Consider the following 18,878-nt stretch of genomic DNA (forward strand, 5'->3'; position numbering starts at 1 on the left):
GATGAGGGAGCTGAAGCGGGAAGGGCCCGAGGGTCACCTCACATGGAGTGCGGGCAGCGGGGGGCAGGGTCCCAGGCTGAGGCTTCTCAGTCCCGGGGGCGCTGGGGGGCACTGGGGAGCTTTGCGTAGCTCTCCTGCCCACCCGCTCAGCTGAATTGAAACAGATCTGAAGAAGGTGGGTTGGGGGGGGAGCGGGCAGAAAAATAGAATCGGGTTAAAACCGTGAGCTGGAGAGATAGTCCAGCGGTTAGCGTGCCTGCCTTGCATGCAGCCGACCCAGGCTCCATCCCCAGCACGCCATAGGGTCCCCCAACCCCTACCAGGATTGATCCCTGAGCGCAGAGCCAGGAATAAGCCCTGAGCACCACCAGCTGTGGCCCCCAAACCCAACCAAAACAACAAAAAGCTTCCAGGGTCCTTTGGATGAGGATGATCTGGATGACACAGGAAGGTCTGCGGCCAGTCAGGTGGGCAGAGGTCCTTCCATATTCCTCCAGGCCACCCTGAGTTGAGTGCTCACGTAACCTTTTGTTTGTTTTTGAGCCACCCCTCGTGATGCTCCGGGCAGGGTGGCCCCTGCAGGAGAGGGCGCCACACGCAGCCCTGCACGCGCTCCCCCGCCCTGTGGTTTTGGGGGGGCTTCCATGCTGCGCTGGTCCCTGTGCGTGCCGGGCATGTGCTCTAGACCTTTGGGCTATCTCTGCAGCCCAAATAAGTGCACTTTGACAGCTCCTTTTCTTTTCTTCTTTTCTTTTTTTGGGGGGGGATTTGAGGGGGGCACACCTGGTAGTGTTCAGGGCTTATTCCTGGCTCCGCACCTAGGGACCATATGGGATGCTAAGCCTTACCTGCTACACTATAACTCCTACAGTAACTATAGCTCCGGCCCCCTACAAGTTGCTTCTTTTTTAACCAACTCTTAAAGAGGTTTGGGCTGGAGCGATAACACAGCAGGTAGGGCGTTTGCCTTGCACACAGCCAGCGTGGCCGACCCGAGTTCGATTCTCTCGGAGCTACCGAGAGTATCTTGCCTGCACGGCAAAGCCTGGCAAGCTCCCCGTGACGTATTCAGTATGCCAAACACAGTAACCACAAGTCTCACGATGGAGACGTTACTGGGCCCGCTTGAACAAATCGATGAACAACGGGAGGACAGTGATTAAAGAGGTTTAGCCCCTCACCTGCCCCGCCCTGGGGAAGGGAAGTGCCAGTAGGGCTGGTTACCCACCAAGAGATGTGCAGCGCGTGGGAACGGCAGGTGCTTTAGACTCACATGCCAGGGTTCATGCCTGACATGGCCACTTGCTGGTGGTGTGCTCTGGGTGTGTCGTTGCCCCTGCTCCTACCAGCCTCTCCACTCTGCAGAATGGAGGTGAGAGGGTGGTGAAAGCCCCGCCCAGTTCTCAGCCTGTTCCCCCAGGGGGAGCATGATCCTGTGGCTGATTTTCCCCTCTGCAAAGCTGATTTTGTTGTCACTTTCACAGGAATCTCCTTCTAGCTTTTAGTTTGTTTGGTTTTTATTACATTTATTTTTTTCCTTTCAGCTTTTTTATTTTGAAGCAATTATCAACCCACAGGAAGTCAGTATGGCAGTGCAGGGAAGTCTTGTGGTGCCAGGATTTTGTTGTGTTTCACGTTCTGCAGGGTCTGGGATGTGATTCAAGTGGCAGGGCATCTAGTCTTGGGTGGGATCCCTGGAACTGCTGGTCTCCCCCACCCCCAGGATCCCCACCGGATGTGGCCCCAGGCTTCTGAGCAGCAGCTCAGGTCATTCCTGTGCCGTCTGAATTGCCAGGAGGGGTGGGTGGGAGAGACGGGTGGGAGGGCTGGAGCGCAGGCTTTCCCTTCTCCAGTCCCAAACTCGTGGTCCCAGCCCCGCCCTTCCCCAGCAGTGCTCAGGGGTGGTTCCTGGCTCTGTGCTCAGGAATGTCCTCTGGTAGTGTTCAGGGGTTTTGAGCAGAGATTGGTGGCATGCACGGCACCTGCCTTGACCCATCCTGGAGAACCTGTGACCTGGTTCTTGGATGAAGAGCGCCTTCCTCTCCCCCAGATCTCGGTGATGGGAGGTGCCCGTGCACAGCACACGTCTGAAGCCATGTCCTCTTTCTTGCAGATGCTGCTGCCATCTTGCTGGACGAGCAGAACAAGAGGCCATGCAGGAAGTTCCTGCTGACAGGTGAGGCACTTCTCTCGGCTCTACACTGGCCCCCACCCCCAGCCTGCAGAGCCTGCCCTGCACACCAATCCCCCTACCTCCCAACCTGCAGAGCCCGCCCTGTGCACCACCCCCTCCTCCAGCCTGCAGAACCCGCCCTGCACACCGCCCCCAACCCCAAAGCCTGCAGAGCCCGCTCTGCACAATGGCCCCCTCTTCCCGCAGCCTTCAGAGCCCACCCTGTGCACCGGCTCCATCCCCAACCTGCTTTATGACCTTGGTGCATTAGTCTAATGGTCTCAGTGGGGGTCGTAGGGGCTTCCTTGGTGCCCCAGGATATTCTAAGGGCACCCCCAGTGAAAATCACGTGCCTGGCGGTGTCACAGCATGAAAATAGATGGCCAGTCGGTAGGACAGGGGCCACAAGAAGAAAACAAGGTTGAGAGGAGGCCACAGTTGGGAACTGGTTGAGGAGCTGCATTAGCCGGCGGCTGCTTTGCTCCAGGAGCTCCTGCTTAGAGCTCCCGGCTGGTCCTCGGCTGTTTGCACCTAGGACCTAGCAGGTTGGTTTGGTTTGATTTTAGCTTGTTCAGGGCAAACGGGCCCTGGAAGAGTGCAATAAGCCCGGGAGGTTCTAATGGTTGAAAATAGACGGACTCAGGGGGCCGGAGCAGTAACACAGTGGGTAGGGCATTTGCCTTGTACATAGCCGACCTGGGTTTGATCCCCGGCATCCCATATGGTCCACCAAAAAAAAAAAGAAAAAGAAAAGAAAATAGATGGACTCATTTCCTGGAGGAGCTGAAGCATCCTACAGGGCTGGAGACAGTAACAGGTCTGGTGGTGCTGAGACGGGTCCAAATTAGAGCCCAGGATAACAGGTACTGATCTGCCTGCGCTGCACCCAATGAACAGCATTCAAAAAGAGGAAAGCCAGGACCTTTAGGGCCAGAGTCACACAGCTGAACCTGCCTGGGCACTGTGAATGGGGTCCTGAGCATGGCCAGGAGTGACCCCTGGGCACAGAACCAGAACCAGGAGTAAGCCCTGAGCACCACCAGGAGTATCCCCATCCCTAACCCCCGGGGAAAAAAAAAGAGGGATAGAAGAGAGAAAAGCCTGAGTCAGTGAAGAAACCCAAGGCAGATGGAGGCAGGAGGAAGAGTGAGACAAAATCCGGAGGATGGTCTGGGTCCTCCGTGCTAACCGAGAGGGCCTGGGGACTCTCCGGGTGGCTGAGCTTCCCGGGAGCCACGGCAAAGAGGAAAACCATGATCAGTAACAGGACAGCGAGGCCACGGAGCTATGGGGGGAGGCACTGCTGACGGCCGAGGGGGCCTGGGCTCCCCTCCTGGTGCCGTGCTGTCCCCAGGATGGACACCCACAGACCACCTCGGGAGGCTTCTCTGGGCCCCGGAGAGTGTAGTACATCGAGGCAGATGCTTGCCTAGTGCCTGCCTAGCCCCAGTCCCATCCTGGTGCCCCAGATGGAGTGCCCGAGCCCTGCGTGTCGAGATGCAAGCAGGGCTACGTGGCAGGCACTCAGAAGCCTCCCTGCACTTCAGAACGTCCTCGCCGACTCCTCGGGGGAGGAACTGAACTGCAGGGCGGGCACATGTACGCGCAGCCCCAGGGAATGCCCACAGTGCCGGGCTCCATTCCGCAGAGACTCTCGAGCAACCCCGTCCCCAAAGGCAACAGGAGGTGCCGACCCCCAGCGCAGAAAGGCTCTGGCCAGCCCCTCGGGCTGCTTTGGCTCCCCAGGCGGCCGGAGCCAGGGCCCAAGCTGGTTTCCTTCGGGCGTGGGACTGCTACTCTTTAGGCCATAAAAGCCGTGCCCCTAAAACTCCGAGACCCCGCCTCAGCGCCCCTCAGCCCTCAGCCCTCCGCCTCCCGCCGCCCAGTAGCCCACACCCCTGCGTTCCCTTCCAGGCCAGTGCGACTTTGGCTCCAACTGCAGATTCTCCCACATGTCGGAGCGCGACCTGCAGCAGCTGAGTATCCAGGTGGAGGGTGCGTGAAGCGGGACCTGCGGGCCCGGGGGGAGGCGCCACTGGGAAGGAGCTGGGGCCTGGAGAGGGGCGCATGTGTCCGGAGCTGTCCCCAGACTGCCCGTGGTGTGAGTGACCTCTGCGCACCCTGTGTCCCCTGCTGGGTGTAGAGTGACATTTGGGAGCAGGGACCGTAGCCCAGGAGCCCTGGGGCTGCACCTCAGTCCCGCCTGGCATCCCCGCTGCTCCATCAGCATCACGTCCAACCCCCGTCCTTGGTGCCTCGACTGTTGGGTCGGGCAAGTGAAGAGGCCGCCTCCCTTCCACTCTGGGCCCCCTCAGTGGGATTCCAGGGAGGCACCGCTCCCCTCCCTTAGGAGCCAGAGAACAGGGGGCTTGGGGGATGGGGAGCTAGTTCAGAGGACTGAGTTCATGCCTGAGCACAAAGCCGGGCGTAGCCCCTGAGCATCACCAGGTGTGGCCCCAAAGCCAAAAAGAGAGAGAGAGAGAAAATGAGCAGGGAGACTCCCGCTTAGATGGTCTTTCAAGCATCTTGCGCAGTGGGACAAATGGAGAGACAGCACGTGAGCCCCGAGCCAGTTAGAAGCTGCCTCGGTCGTCTGCAGGGTGCAGTGCTCCCCCTTCCCGCCAGGGCTCATGCAGCCCATGAGTGTCTGGGGCAGCCTGGCCTTTGCCCTTGTCCGGGGCACACCGACCTCATGCTCCTCTGACCCTGTGGGCCTCGCCCCATCCGGTGCCCACCTGCCACCCTGGCATGTGCCCAGGTTTCTTTCTAGGAGCTCAAGGAAGTGCAGCCCCCGGGGTCAGCCTGCAGCGAGATTATGTCATCCCCCTGCTGGGGCCCAGGGCAAGGAGGGCTCGGGCCAGGGACCTGAAGCTGGAGGCCGTGAGTCAGAAAGAGAGCAGAGATGCTGGGCCGGCCCTGGCACACGGCTCAGCCATGTGGAGGCGTGCCCTGACGTGTCGTCCGTGCCCACTGGGGAAGCAGCAGCGGGGGTCACGTGTGTGGCGCTCGCCCACAGATAGGGAACGCCTCAGCCCAGCTGTCTGGCTCCCTCTAGCCTCGGCCCCCTTCTGAGACTTCTAGAAAAGGTGGCGCCCCCGTCTCTCTCCCACCAGCTGGGACTCCAGTGCTCAGACCCGGGGCCAAGATTTGCTGGGGTGGGGACAAAGCTGGCGAGTGCGGCTCCTTGCTGGTCTGGGCCAGAGACCCGGCTCGTGGCGAGGCCAGATTGAAACACGGCCCAGCCTGTTTTCTTCTGCAGCCACACCACCACCCCAAAAAAGTAGGGGGGCGCGGGGCCGGAACCACCAGAAAGAGAGGACAGTTGGGCGCTTGCATGCAGCTGACCCGGGTTCAAGTCCCAGCACCCTGTATGATTCCCCCAACCCCACTAGGAGTGAACTTAAGTGCAGAGCCATGAGTAACCCCCTGGGCATCGCCAGGTGTGGCCCCTCAACCCAGACAGGTGGGGGCGGAGGGTCAGCCAGGGTTTGGGACCATTTCCAGATAAAGTAGAAAGGCCATGGGGGACCGTTGCTCGTGGTAGGGACAGACCCGAGACTACCCAGCCGGCCCCGGGTTCCTGCTGCAGGGGTGAACCTGCTTCTCACCGGCCTGTCCTGTCCTCACAGAGGAGAGACGGGCCAGGGAGTGGCCACAGGAGGTCGCTGAGCCCCCCGAGGGCACTCTGGAGGACTGGCTGGAGAAGAGAGCCAAGCGACTGAGCTCAGCCCCAAGCAGCAGGTACACCTCACCGCCCCCGGCCCCCCTTTGCTCATCCTCGGGGGGGCAAGGACCCTGCCATCCTTCCAGCTGGCTCAGACGCGCCCCTCGACATCTGGGCCTCTCCCGCACCCCTGAGCACGCAGCATGGGAACGAGGCTACTTGTAACTGGGGGCCCTGCTGGGGAGTCCCTGGGAGCTCAGGCCCCGGCCCCTCTGACACTTTCTGGGTGCTCACTTTCTCCCCAGGGCACCGGTGCACCGGGCTGCTGACACACTAGGGCCACAGACACTCAGAGGTCAGCCAGACCGACACTCGCCCCTGTAAAGGGGGGGGCGAGTCTGGCGTGCTGTGCTGTTTCCCTCAGTGACAGACCCTGAGGAGCTTGGGGTGACACAGTAATCCGCTGGCGCTGACGTGGTGTCTGTCCTTGCCTGCCACTGTTGGCTCTTCAGCTTGTCACTTGATCCCCTTAATCTCCCCCTCGCCCCCTCCAGCCGAGCACTAACTACTGTTCGCCCGGAAGCGCCTCCTGCCCTTGGACCTGGAGCACATGAGCCACAGGAGAAACCACGGGCAGGGCCCGCCTGTGTGCCTCAGTGTCCCCATCTGCTCTGAGCAGACTCCAGTGCCTGTGTCCTAGGGACATCCAGTATCTTAGAACCCCCTGCTGTGGGGCGGCAGGAGGGGAGATCCGTCCTCCAGGCAGGAGTGTTGAGCTAGCCCTGGAATTCGCCTTCTAAGGAAGGAGTGAGGCTCCCAGGAGGAGGCTAATCAGGGTCACCCCAACTCTGCAGGGAGCCCCGGCTTGGCTAGCAGCTGGGGCTCTTCCTTCCAGCCCCCTGGCGCCTCCCACCTCCACCCTCCCTGCAGCTGGCAGAGTTGTTGGAAGCTCCCAGGGTGGTGAGTCGTGAATGGGGCAGGCACCTCTCTGCTCCTACGGCAGGTGGCTGAAGGGGCAGCCCCAAAGCCTCCTTGGACTGTGGGCAATGGGCTGGGCCCCCAGAGGGACGGGGTATGTGAAACCAGGTCCTGCGTTCCCCCCACCCCACCCCGCCCCCAGCCTCTGCTCAGGCCTCTCAGTCTCCACCGGGGGCCCAGGCCCTTCTGCAGAGCGCTGGGCCCAGGGCCCCCGAGCCTGCCGGCAGCTGCCAGGATCTCATCTGAAAGCTGGGCCTGCAGGAGGCTCCATTGCAGCCCCTCCGATGCGCTCACGTGGTCATTGACGGCTCCTTGCACCCCCGTTGGTTGCTCTATGGAACAGGGCTCTCAGGACCGGTCCCTGGTTTCTCCAGGCTAGAGCAGGAAGGGCCCTGTTCATGGGTGCACGGTGTGGCTGCTTGTCATTTCAAATGTTCACAGGGGCCGGGGAATCCCCAGTGCCAGGCACAGCTGTGAACACTGGGAGACTGTTGAACCCACCGTCACCTCCTGGTGCCCACCCTCTGCGAGTTTCCATGCCAGAGGGGGGAGAGACAAGCACTCAGGAAGTTCAACAGCCTGAGAGGCACGTGCAGCTGGGAGCAGCAGAGTTCAGAAGGGCGGGGAGGCTGCCTCTGACGCGGGGCCCCAGTGGACCCCTGAGGACAGGACAGCCCCAGGCTGGGCACAGAACACCCAACCCGGGGCTATGAGCCTGTGGGGAAAATATAGAGTAGCATAAAAAATGAGGCCTTGGGGGCTTGAGAATACAGCGGGTAGGGCACTTGTCTTGTGTGCAGCTAACCAGGGTTCAATCCCCGGCATTCCATATGGCCCCCAGAGTGAGTGATCCCTGATTGCAGAGGCAGGAATAACCCCTGAGTGTTGTCAGATGTGGCCCACAAACAAAAGTAGGAGGCCTAAAACAAAATTTGGGGGGCTGGAGCAATAGCACAGGGGTAGGGCGTTTGCCTTGCATGCGGCCAACCCGGGTTCGATTCCCAGCATCCCATATGATCCCCCAAGCACTGCCAGGATTGATTCCTGAGTGCTGAGCCAGGAGTAACCCCTAAGCATCGGCTGGGTGTGACCCAAAAAAGCAAAAAAAAAAAAAATGGGGGACCGCAGAGATGGTACGGGGGGTTGGGGAAGGGTGCTTTCCTTGAGGCTGCAGCCATAAAGCTTGTCTTGCATGTGACTGACCAGGAGGCTGACCAGGGTTCAATCCCCAGCATCCTATATGGTCCCCTGAGCCCTGCCAGAAATGCAGAAATGACCTCCGAGTGCAGAGTCTGGAGTAAGCCCTGAGCACTGCCAAAAAGCCCTGAGCAAAACCAAAGAAAAACATGAGTTTTTTTTTTAAAGATTTTCTTCTAATTTCAGAGATCTGCATGCTAACCAGTTTCAGAGGCTTTTGTGCTTGTAAACTTGAAAAAAAGTGAGACCAGAGAGGGATGATCAGGGGTTGAGGTGCAGCCGACCTGAGTTTGATTCCCAACACCGTGTGGTCCCCGGGTGTCCCATGGAGGGCGACCCCCGATCATGTTGCTGGGAGTAGCCCCCAAGTTGCCCCCAAAAACTGTTGTGTGTGGCCCCACGAAGACCGCAGGACGTGTCGAGAAGCGCAGCTCAGACAGAAGCACCGCTGACAAGGGGCTGCGCCTTTCGGTTTTGTATGCATTTATATATGTTATATATCTTTAAACAAAAATAGTATCATGCTATATACATTATTTTATAAGCTGCTTTTCCTCCCTCCCCCCACAGCGAGCAGCACGTCACCTCCCCTCGTCAGTGTCATCCGTCAGCCTCCTCCTCACGCGCGCCGCGGAGCCTTCTCTGCCGTGGACGTGCCAGAGTCCTGAGTCAGGCCCCGCCAGGGGACACCCCGCTTGATCCCGGCCCCCATCCCCGCCCCACCATTTCCCCGGGCTCAGATCCCAGCAGTGAGGTGGCTGGCTCAAAGGGTCTGTGGGCTTTGGAGGTGCTGCCTTCCAGAAAGATCTTTGAAGGAGTAGACCCTGCCTCCAGCCAGGGTGCTGGGGAGCACGAGCTGGGGTCCGAGTGTCGTGTGTCCCCTCCCATGCCCATCCTCTGTCTTTCTCTGCAGGGCGGAGCCCATCAGAGCCACCGTCTTCCAGTACCCTGTGGGCTGGCCACCGATCCAGGAGCTGCCGCCGTCCCTGCGGGCACCCCCACCGGGGGGGTGGCCCCTGAAGCCCAGCGTCCAGTGGGGCTAAGCCCCTGCGCCCCCCCCCCCCCCCCCGGCTCCCACCTGTCGAGTCACTCTGAATCAAGACTCAGCCTGGGGAGCCAGGCCCCTTTCCTGCCAGCCCTCTGCTCCTGGCGGCTGTGCTCTCGGGGGACAGCTTGAGAAGGGGGGGAGCACTGCCTTTGGGGGGGCCCCTCGAGAAAGTCTCCAGAGTGGTCTGGCTGCTCATGGCCCAGCCCTGCACCCCAAGGCCCAGGCTCTGCCTCTCCTCAGAGGACGTGGGGGACGGCGAGGATCAGGGCCTCGGGCTAGTGGAGGCCCGGCACGGCTGGGCAAGGGGGTACCCGCGTGTCCGGGCCGTCCCCTGGGTGAGAGAGGAGCCCGAGGCCTCTGCTTGCCACCCCAGTGTGGGGCCAGTGCGACGTGAGTGGCCCAGTCAGAGCAGGGACCCCTCTAGCGTGCCGGCCCGGAGGGCAGAGAGAAGTGAGGGGCCCAGGGGACGGGTCTGAGGCTTAGGAGAGTGAGCGGCCTGCCCGAGGAGGGTGGCACGGAGGCCCCTTGCCCAGGAGGACGCCGCCCCCACCCCCGGGCTGGCAGCAAGATCACAGGCTGCTCAGGTGCCGGAAGGAGCCTGGCGACCGGGTTCCACTGCCCTCACCAGGCTCGCCCCAGGACTGGGTCTGGGCTGCCGAGGTCAGGGAAGGGAAGGCCAGGGGCCGCCCTAGGCACCCCCCTCACCATGAGCTCCTGCTCTTCCTGAAACCCCCACACCCCTCGGAGGTGGGGGAAACTGAGGCCCAGCCTGGGGGGTCCACTGAGCCTCGGACTCCTCAGTAAGCTGGGCTGCTGGGCCTTGGTGGGGTGGAATCCGAGGGCTGTGCCAGGGGGCAGGGCCAGGAACCTCAGCCCCAGGCCTCCCCGAGCCTGGCAGCTTTCTGCTCCCGCCTTTACCCCAGTCAAGGGCCAGGGTGGGGCTGGCTGCACTCCAGGGCCGCCCGCACAGTGCTCCTTGCTTTCCAAGGAGCCCCCGACTGTGGGAAGAGTTAGTGCTACATACAGGCCTCGGGGGAGAGGGGGCGGGCACAGATAGGGCGCAGGCAGGGCTGGGGCCGTCCCCCAAGCCACCACCCGGGTCCCCTGCAGGCGGCCACGGCTCCATGCAAGGCCTGGGGGGGGGCTGGAGTGGGGGTTGGGGTGTCCGGACAGCCAGGCCCCGGAGTACATGGGGCGGGGGCCCAGGAGCTGACCAAGGAGGAGGGCGGCAGGCAGCGGTGGGCGTGGACAGGCCCCATGCACCCCGCGCCCGGCGGGCACTGGGCGGTGCCTACTTCATGCCGCTGCGCAGCACCTGGTTGGCCGCGATGAGCATGACGCTGATGATGAAGGCGATGGCGAAGGCGCAGATCAGGCTCTTGCGCACGCACGTCTGGCGGATCTGCTGGCTGGAGCAGGCTGGGGAGCCCGCCGGGGGCGAGATGAACCACCTGCCCCGCCGCACCCGAACCCAACCCAGCACCGCCCGGTGGGGGACGGACAGGGGGCCCTGGGGCCTCCTCCCACCTGCGGGGCAGCCCGGCCAGCCAGCACTCACTCTCCACATCCACGGGGCACTCCTCGGCCGTGCCCAGGTGGCTCTCCTCCTCCGTCATGATGATGTTCTCGATGTCTTTCATGGACAGGTGCTCACAGAAGGTGTCATAGAGCAAGCGCTTCAGCTCGTCCACGGTCAGCTTCTGCATGTCGCACTTGGGGGGCGGGGGGCACAGTCGCCATGTGAGCCCAACAGGGCCCCACGTTGCCCCTGGCTGGGAACCACACCCACATCCTGACTTCTAGGAACCCCAGCCAAGTCGCCCCCAGGGAGCCCAGGTGCCCGGGCATACCTTCCAGAAGACGGTGTCAAAGTCCGTGCCGTGGAACTTCTCTGGGATCCCTGACGTGGACAGCTTGGGTCCCAGCAGGGTCACAAACTCCTCAAAGTCCACTTGGCCATCACCTAGGGCAAAAACAGGCCGGGTCAGCAGGGGGACCCAACGTCCAGAATCTTCCTTCTGTGGGTTCTCAGCACCCCGCAGCTGCCCTGGGGGAGGGGTGTGGACCAACCCCACAGATTCCCCATCTGGACAGAAAACAGCCGGTGGGGGAGGGGTGAGACTGATAGGACAGCGGGAAGGTGTTTGCCTTGCACGCAGCTGACCAGGGTTCACTTTCCAGCCTCCCATATGGTCCCCTGAGCACAGAGCCATGAGCACTGCCGGGTGTGGGTATCCCTCCCCCCCAAAAAAAAAACCCCACTTGGCCCTGTAATTGGAGAGGAGAGAGGGGGGCATGGAGACGGCTCAGACACTGGGCATCACACTCCTGTCCAGGAATTTTACATCAATAAAATGCTAGCTGGTAAATCCAACTACACTGGTGGGTTTTATTGAGTGATGAGAGTTGGGATGTTCAGTCTAGCCTTCGCTACTTTTCCATAATTAAAAAAAAAAAGAATCTCAGAATCCAGAGTAAGTGGGGACAGTGTCTCAGCTCTGGTGTGGCCAGGCCGTTGCTCTCTGACCTTGGTTCAGCAGGTGGGAAAGCCACAGGCCCAGACCTGGCTGCAGGCCACCCCGGGCAAGGCCCAGTGGAGGTCCAAGCAGCCCTGGGGGAAGAGAGTGGAGGGGCGCCCCTCACCGTCCATGTCCAGCCGCTGGATGATCACCTCGAGCTCCACCTCGTTGGGCATGTAGCCGAGGGAACGCATGGCCGTGCCCAGCTCCTGCTTGGAGATGAAGCCATTGCCGTCGCGGTCAAAGACTTTGAAGGCCTCTCGGATCTCTGTGGGCAGAGCAGAGCCGGTGGGACCCCAGCCCAGCCCGTCTCCCTCCCAGACTCCAAGCCTGAGTCCCCGCAAAGCCTGCCAGAGGCATGGGTGGACCTATCAGGGTCGCCTTCTGGAGTCGGGGCAAGTGATGTGCCCGCTCCCAGGGCGGGGACCAGGCGAGTCCCCTGGCACCGACTCTCCTGGCGTGCTCACTGTGGCCCACGCAGCTGCACCAGCGCAGGAGCTGCAGTCCCCACCGTCCCCCCTGCTTCCTCCCCAGCCCAGTGTCCTCCCGCTGTGGGGCCACCCTGCCCGCTACTGTAAGCAGGAGGACACTGAGGACCTGGGTAACTCCGGGGCAAGGAGCCCCATGCTGGGAGCTTGGGAGCAGGTGACTCAGTGAATGGCCTCAGACTTAGCCACGATGGTAAGGGTTAAGACTGCGTGTGGAGGGATTCGACAGGTGCACCCACAGGATCGGCGAGCACCCCGGCCTCCTCTCACCTTCACTCCTCCCAGCCAGACCCTGGGGAGTATGTTCCTTTTGGTGGGAGGCCGCAATCCATGCCCACTCTCAGTGCTCCAGCAATTTGGGGTCTCCTTGATCAGCTCAGGTGCTGGCTCGTGGCCTCCGAGGAAGCCCAGTGCCCTGGACGGGGCTTCGCAGGCAGATGCGAGCGTGTGTGCTGGCATATTTGGAAGGACCGGAGGAAGTGCAGCGGGGAAGGTGCCCGCTTCGCATGTGGCTGATCCCAGTTTGATCCCCAGCACCACAAGATTCCCCAAGCACCACTGGGTGTGCCCTGCTGCCTCCCCCCACCATAAAAACAGAAGTGGCCCAGACTGCAGGTCACAGGCCCAGGCAGAGACCTGTCTGGCCATGCCTGAGTGGGCTGGGCCCCTATACTGTCTGACTCTGGAACCCCTTGTCTGTCCCTCTGCCGGGGGGCCCTGAAGAGCTCAGGTGGGACACCCAGGTCAGGCCCACGACTTCCAGTGAAGCAGGACTCGGGATGCCAGGGCTAATCCCACTCAGAGCTTCCCTGGGAAGGAGTGAACCCCTTCTCCAGACTTGTGTGGGCCGTCTGCTGCCATGGAGGCTACTGAGGGGTGACCTGACACCAGGAGTCTCCGGGCAGACAGGAGGGTGCCCCTGGGCCACCTGGCACGGCCTCTGTTCCCCCCGCCTCACACCCAGGAGTCAGAGCAGCCCTTAGGACCAAGGGGCATTCGGTCCTAGTGGACGCCAGGGCCGTCCACCCCCGGCCATGGAACACAGTCTGGCATGTGGCCTTTGAGGACTTCACCCCAGACTCTCTTTGCCCATTCATGAACTGGCCTGCCCAGGCGCCCATGGACCCCCCAATCTCCCCTATTTCCTGCACTGACCACGGTGGCCCATGAGTCACGTGCACCAAGAGGACAGGGACCAGCCTGTCTTGCGCACGCTGTGTCCCCGTTCCCTGGCACGGCAGCTGTCACTCCCGAGGAAGTGGTGGCTGGATACATGATGTAATGAATGAATGACTCAGGTGAGCAGCCCTTCCCCCACCAGGAGCCCCCAGAAAAAGGAGCGGAGCAGCCGTTTCTGCAGTTTAAGCTGGCCCTCTGCGCACTCATGTCTGAGTTTCTCAGCCGTTCTAGAAAGGAAGGTTAAGCCTTTGCTGCCCACACAAGCAAGATGCACTGGGGGAGGCTGAAGACAGTCCCCAAGATCCCCACCCCCATCCAGGGGGACCCATCTCTGGGCCCTCCTCTGAGGAGGCCTCCTAGGAGATTAATGTGGGGTGACCCCAATCTGGACACACGGTGAGGCTACAATGGATGCTGCCCCCCCAGCCCTAACAATCAGCCACAGTCCCATCTGTCCCCCCACACACTTCTGCCAGAGCCCCTCGCCTTCAGGAAGCTCAGAAGAAACCCTGGGCTGGACGGAAAATCATGAGCACGTGAATCTTGGGGCTCGTGGGCAGCTCAGGGGCTCCACAGCCCTTTCTCAGGCAGAAGGAGTTTTCCCAAGACGCCTAGAAAATCCAAAGACAGCCACCTCTGTATCCAGGGTCCCTGCATGACTGTCCCAGCCCACACTCCTGCCTGGGGCTGCCCCTCAGCCTCACTGTGAGCTCTGCCCAGTCCCTCAGGAGGGCCAAATTTAGGGGCCAGAGAGTCAGTGCTCAGCCCCCTACCCACACCCTACAGTGCCATTCACATCTCTCCCAGCTGTTGGCCACTGACAGGGCTGCGGGGTGACAAAATAGCTATGCAGGCCGGGCTGAACTCGGCAGGACAAGGCATCAGACGATTCCAGAAGGCAGAGCCCGGAGGGAGGGAGGCGAGTGTGGGCTGATTTCCTGGCCTGGGACCGAGCTTGGATTCCAGCTCTGCTGCCCACAGCGGCCACACCTGGGCAAGGCCCTTCTTTCTCCCATCTGAGCCTCAAATGCCTCACGTGTGAAATGGGGCCGGGCCTCCCCTAGCGTGGTCGAGGCCTTCTGTGGGGCTGGGGGCGGCCCCCACGTGGGTGGGTGGGCGTCTCCCTCCCCTGTAGGTCTGCAGTCACCAGCACCTCCCCGCAGGGCACGTTTCCCCGAAAGCCGCCGCATCCCCGCCTTGGAAGCGGGGAAACTCGCTGAGCTCCAGCTTGGCAAGGGGACTCCTGGCTTGGGAAAGGGCTGGCAGGGCCTCTGGGTTCTGGTGGACACTGTCCCCCACTTGCCACCTCGGGTCACCTCTTGCCACCTCCCCACTTCCCTGCATCAGGGCCTAAGTTCTCAGCAGACATCCAGGGCCCCCTGGCACTGTATCAGGCAGACGGAGGCCAAAAGAGGGGGTGCAGAGGCTGGAGGGCATCAGGGAGGGCCGCTCCTGTCCTCAGCCGCAGCAGTCGGATTGGCCATACACCCCGACACTTGGGCCACCCTAAGTTTCTGGCCGGTGCAGCATTGTGGGGAGGATGGACAGGAAAAGGGGATCCTCCCTGCACCAGGCCCCCAACACTCTCAACGCAGGCTCCACTCTGCCTGGCAGGCCAAGTGTCCCCCGGGAGGCCTGCCCGGAGGTGCCCGTCTCCTCCCTTCTCTCTCCAGGTGAGGGTTGCCCATTCCTGGGGGCTCAAGCTCTCCCTGGGCTCTCTCTGAGGCTAGACCTAAAGCCTCTGTGGGTTCTGGGGGTCTCTGTGCAGCAGATAACAGACAGGGACGAGGATATTCTGGGTGCACCGCCTGCTCCCGTGGGGGCTAACTACAGCTGCCGGCCCCCAGGCCCTGCTATTCAGGACCCTCCACCTCCCCTTGTCCAGACCTTTCAGACCCTTCCCACCCAGCCCGCCCCCCCCACCCCCACAGCCCGTCTCTGGGGCATTTGTCCTTCCAATCCCTGGAGGTCCCTAAACTTCTTTGACCCCCCCCCTTCCAGAAAAACAAAAAAATCCCCTTGGAGATCAACCTCATTGGACGAACAAAGAGCGCCCCCCTCCCCAATTGCACCCGAGGCAACTACCGATGCCCTGTATCCTGGATCACCCACTTGGGGGAAACTGTGCTCAGCCCCTCCGCCTGCAGGTTCCCTTCCCAGACACCACTGCCACCTCCTGCACCCCTGCTGCGGGCTAGGCCCCGGGCTGAGCTTTCCCAGCAGCCCTGGAGGGGACTTGGCCAACTCCTGCCACAGATGGGGAAACCGAGGCCAGGGGTTAAGGGATGAGCCAAGGTCACGCCGTGGGTGAAGGGTGCAGACTCGAATCCAGCGCTGCCTGGCAGGGGACCCTGCACCTGAACCCCAGCATTCCACCCCCGTCCCCCGTGAGCACCCTCCCTCCCGCTGTCTGCGGCAGACACGCACATACGGTCTGCAGCACGCCAGCCCCGGGGCCCAGTTCTGCTTCCTGGCCCCCCTCCCAGCAGCAGGATGGGTCCTCCCACGATGGCCCAGCACCCGGGGCATAAAGGGGCACTGTGGGGGCAGAGGGGACCCTGTGCCCGGGATGGTCACCCTGTCCTCCTAGCTATGGGTCCGGGGACGGCCTCCCGGCTGCCTGCGGGCAGGGGCCACCACAAAAGGGTCGGTCACAGACATCCTCACGGCCTGCTCTGTAGCTTCCCGGGAGCCGGTAGGTGACCTGGGGCCTGGCCAGTGTCTGCTGGCCCCACAGTCCTGTCTGCCCAGCCCGGCCCCCTGAGGGCCCTGCCCTTCACATGCCCCCTGTGCCCAGGGCCACTCTGCTCCTCAGAGCCCGAGGGAGGGTCCCTGAGGGGAGTCTGCAGGGCGAGTGCTTCAGGGTGGCTGGTGACACACTGCTGGGTTCTTGCCAGCGAGTCTGCTGGGCAGTCCGAGGAGAGGTGGACGCCTCCTCACCCCTGCCCAGTGCCCACTCGCCCCTGCGTCCCGGCCTTGTCTCAGCCGCTCCCCTTCTTGGGGGGCTGCATCTGGGAAGGAGGGAGAAGAGGGAGCCGGCCAGGCACAGCTGCAAGGCGGGGAGTGCTGGGAGCTTGAGGAAGGGATGAGGTGGAGTGTGGGGGACCGGGGGTGGGGGCTCATGGATGTCCCTGAAGGAGGGAGGGATGAGGGCCTAGTGGGGGGACAGTTAGGGGTGCATTGGACAGAGGAGACGAGGGTGAGGGAGTGAATCTCTGCCCCCCACCCTCTTGCCTCCTTTCCACTCCCTGCTTTCCTGGCCCTCTATAAGGCTCTGATTTCCAGGTAGGGCCCTGAAATTCGGGGCTCAAGGCCAGAGCCCCAAGAGAGGCGGCAGCTGGCACCAAGCACACCCCACGCACAGACCCGGTCTTGACTCTCCCAGCTCGCAGGGGCTCCGCGGACTTGGTGCCAAGCAAGGGGCTCATGGCTGGTGGCGCAGTGGGATGGGGGTGGGGGGCAGTTGCTTTCTCTCTCCTGCTCTTCCCTGGGCCCCTGAGAATTCCCCAAGCTGGGCTGCGTCCCTTCCCCCAACGGCCTGCCACATCAGTGCCCACGCCACCACCTCACCGAGCGGTGCCTCTGCCAGAGACCCCGAGACCCCAGACGCCCCAAGAGAGGCCCGGCCTCTGGGTGAGCTCAGCTCCTCCTCGCCGCCCCCAGCAGATCCCGATGGACCAAGACTTCCGTCAGCCCAGAAATGCCCCCCCCCAACACCACACTCCATATGGGGCCCCAAGACGTCTGCGGGGGGAGGGAGAGCCTGAGCACCTGCCCCCACGCAGGCGGGAAAGCGCGCCCAGGCCCCCCGGATCTCGCTGCGCCCAGAATCCACCCAGGGACCCCCAGCCCCTGCCCCCTGCGCGGATCCCGCCAAGCTGCGCGCCTGGCGGTCCCCGTGCACCCCGAGAGGTGGGGGCGCCCGGGGGAGGGGGTCGTCCACCCGGTCGCTCTGCCTTTCCCTTCCAGGCTGTGTTATCGCGACCAAGCCACCCAATCCGGCCACTTGTTGTCGCCACCACCGCCCGGGCCGCCTTCCCGGCACTCCGGGCTGGGGGTCCCCGCAGGAGCGAGGGGAAGGAACTGGGGGCTGCGGGTGGGGTGGCCAGAAGAGGTCGGGGCGCCCATCCGCCCCGCAGGAGCCGGCCAGTCGCCCTCTCCCCTTCGCCGGCCGCCCGAGCAGATTGGATTTTCCGAGCCACACGAGCGGAATGTCAATGCGAGCGCAGAGCCGCGGGCGGCCACCGCGGAGGGGACCCGGCTGCGGGTGCTCCGGCCGGGGCGGGCGCGCGGGGCGGCCCCTCGGACCCCGGCCCCGGCCCGCCGCCTTGCCGCACCGTCACCGCGGACTGCGCGGCCCCGTGACCCCGCTGCGGGGCCCGGCAAGTTTCCGCAGCGCAGGGGACCGCGCGGGCCGGGCCCCCTCCCCGCGGCCGGCGCGACCCCCTCCGCGGCGCCCGGCGCGGGGAGCGCCCTCCCGCCGCCCCGCGCGCGGCCGGCCCGAGCGCCCCCGAGCACCTGCGGCCGCCCCCAGCCCCTGCGCCCCTGGCCCGCGCTCCACCTGGGCGCGCAGGTAGGAGGGTCGGCGCGGGGGCCGGCCGGGCACTCACCCTCCAGCTCGTCCTCGGGGATGTCCACCGGGCGCTGCTCCGACAGCAGGTTGGGCACGGTGTAGATGCCCCGGTACATCAACGCCGCCGTCACCGGGTGGAACGGCATCTTGGAGGCTCCGCGCCCGCCCGCCCGCCGCAAACTTTGAGGTCGGGGCTCATGGGCCGGCGGCGGCCCCGGGGGCGGCGGGCGCGGGCGGGGCGCGCGGCGGCGGAGGGCGGCGAGGCGGGGGGCGCCCTCCGGGGGCCTAGCGCCCCGGGGCCCGGGGCCGCGGGTCCATGCCGCCCCCTCCCCGCTCGGGCTCCGCTCGGGGGCGGCGCCGCGCGGGCCTCCCCGCTCGGGCCGCCTCGCGCTGCGCCCGCCGCGCCCGCTCCTCGGTGCCCCTCGCGCCGCGCGCAGCTCGCCGCCCGCCTTGCCCGCTCGCCGGCGCGGCCGCCCGGCCCGCCGCTCCGCTCTCGCCGCCTCCCCGGCTCGCTCCCTCGCCCGCTCGCCCGCTCTGTGCCGCGCTGGCTGCGCTCCCCGCCTCCCCCGTCCGCCCGCCCCCTCCGCGCGCCCTCCCCGCCGCGCGCCCCTGCCCGCCGCTGGCCCCTGCGTGGCCACCCCGCGCCGCCCAGGGGCTTCTTCTCCCCTCCGTGCCCCGCCCGGCCCCGCGGGATCCCCTGGCCCCGGCAGACGATCGCTCGCCTCCCCTCCTCCCCGGCACCAAGTCCGCAGCAGCCACCAGGACCAACGTGGGGGTTGGGTGGGGGCCCTTCCTTCCTGTCCCCTTGGCCTGCCCCTAGCCCCGCCAGAAGGAGCCCCGGGCCGGGAACTGACAACCAGGGGACCTGACAGCGAGGGGCCACGGCGATTCCCAGGCTCTGGTCCGCACGGAGAATCGCAGGCTCGGCGCTGGGAGAAGCTCCCAGGTGGAGAAACTGAGGCTGGGAGAGAAGGGCATTGAGCAAGGTCATGGGGCACCAGTGCGGGCAGACACAGACCTGAATGGCTCCCTTTTTTCTGTGACTGGCTTTGCTCCCCC

General features: G+C 63.9%; 2 protein-coding genes across 2 annotated transcripts in view; one reads left to right on the plus strand and one right to left on the minus strand.

The window, feature by feature from the left end:
• Positions 1-9,066, plus strand: part of ZMAT5 (zinc finger matrin-type 5) — a 32,511-nt gene extending 23,445 nt beyond the window's left edge. Inside the window, exons 3-6 of the mRNA XM_056116549.1 lie at positions 2,114-2,176; positions 4,088-4,168; positions 5,803-5,914; positions 8,926-9,066. Coding sequence (XP_055972524.1) covers positions 2,114-2,176; positions 4,088-4,168; positions 5,803-5,914; positions 8,926-9,055 — 386 coding nt within the window. The 3' untranslated portion in view covers positions 9,056-9,066. The remainder of the gene's footprint in view (positions 1-2,113; positions 2,177-4,087; positions 4,169-5,802; positions 5,915-8,925) is intronic.
• A 991-nt stretch (positions 9,067-10,057) lies between these two features.
• Positions 10,058-18,322, minus strand: CABP7 (calcium binding protein 7). The gene is made up of 5 exons (XM_056116506.1): positions 17,857-18,322; positions 11,704-11,847; positions 10,911-11,023; positions 10,619-10,772; positions 10,058-10,479 (listed from the first exon to the last, which is right to left on the minus strand). The coding sequence occupies exons 1-5, from the start codon at positions 17,963-17,965 to the stop codon at positions 10,352-10,354; spliced, it is 648 nt and encodes a 215-aa protein (XP_055972481.1). The 5' UTR covers positions 17,966-18,322; the 3' UTR covers positions 10,058-10,351.
• Between the last annotated feature and the right edge of the window lie 556 nt (positions 18,323-18,878).

Source organism: Sorex fumeus, unplaced genomic scaffold (assembly GCF_029834395.1).
Source record: "Sorex fumeus unplaced genomic scaffold, SorFum_2.1 ptg000032l, whole genome shotgun sequence".
Taxonomy (NCBI): Eukaryota; Metazoa; Chordata; class Mammalia; order Eulipotyphla; family Soricidae; genus Sorex; species Sorex fumeus.

Excerpts from the sequence above, each read along its gene's own strand:
- CABP7 (XM_056116506.1), bottom strand. The coding sequence starts at position 17,965 with ATGCCGTTCCACCCGGTGACGGCGGCGTTGATGTACCGGGGCATCTAC. Across the intron at positions 11,024-11,703 it reads CCAGCGGCTGGACATGGACG|GTGATGGCCAAGTGGACTTT; the intron begins GTGAGGGGCGCC and ends TTTTTGCCCTAG. Across the intron at positions 10,773-10,910 it reads TTGACACCGTCTTCTGGAAG|TGCGACATGCAGAAGCTGAC; the intron begins GTATGCCCGGGC and ends CCGCCCCCCAAG.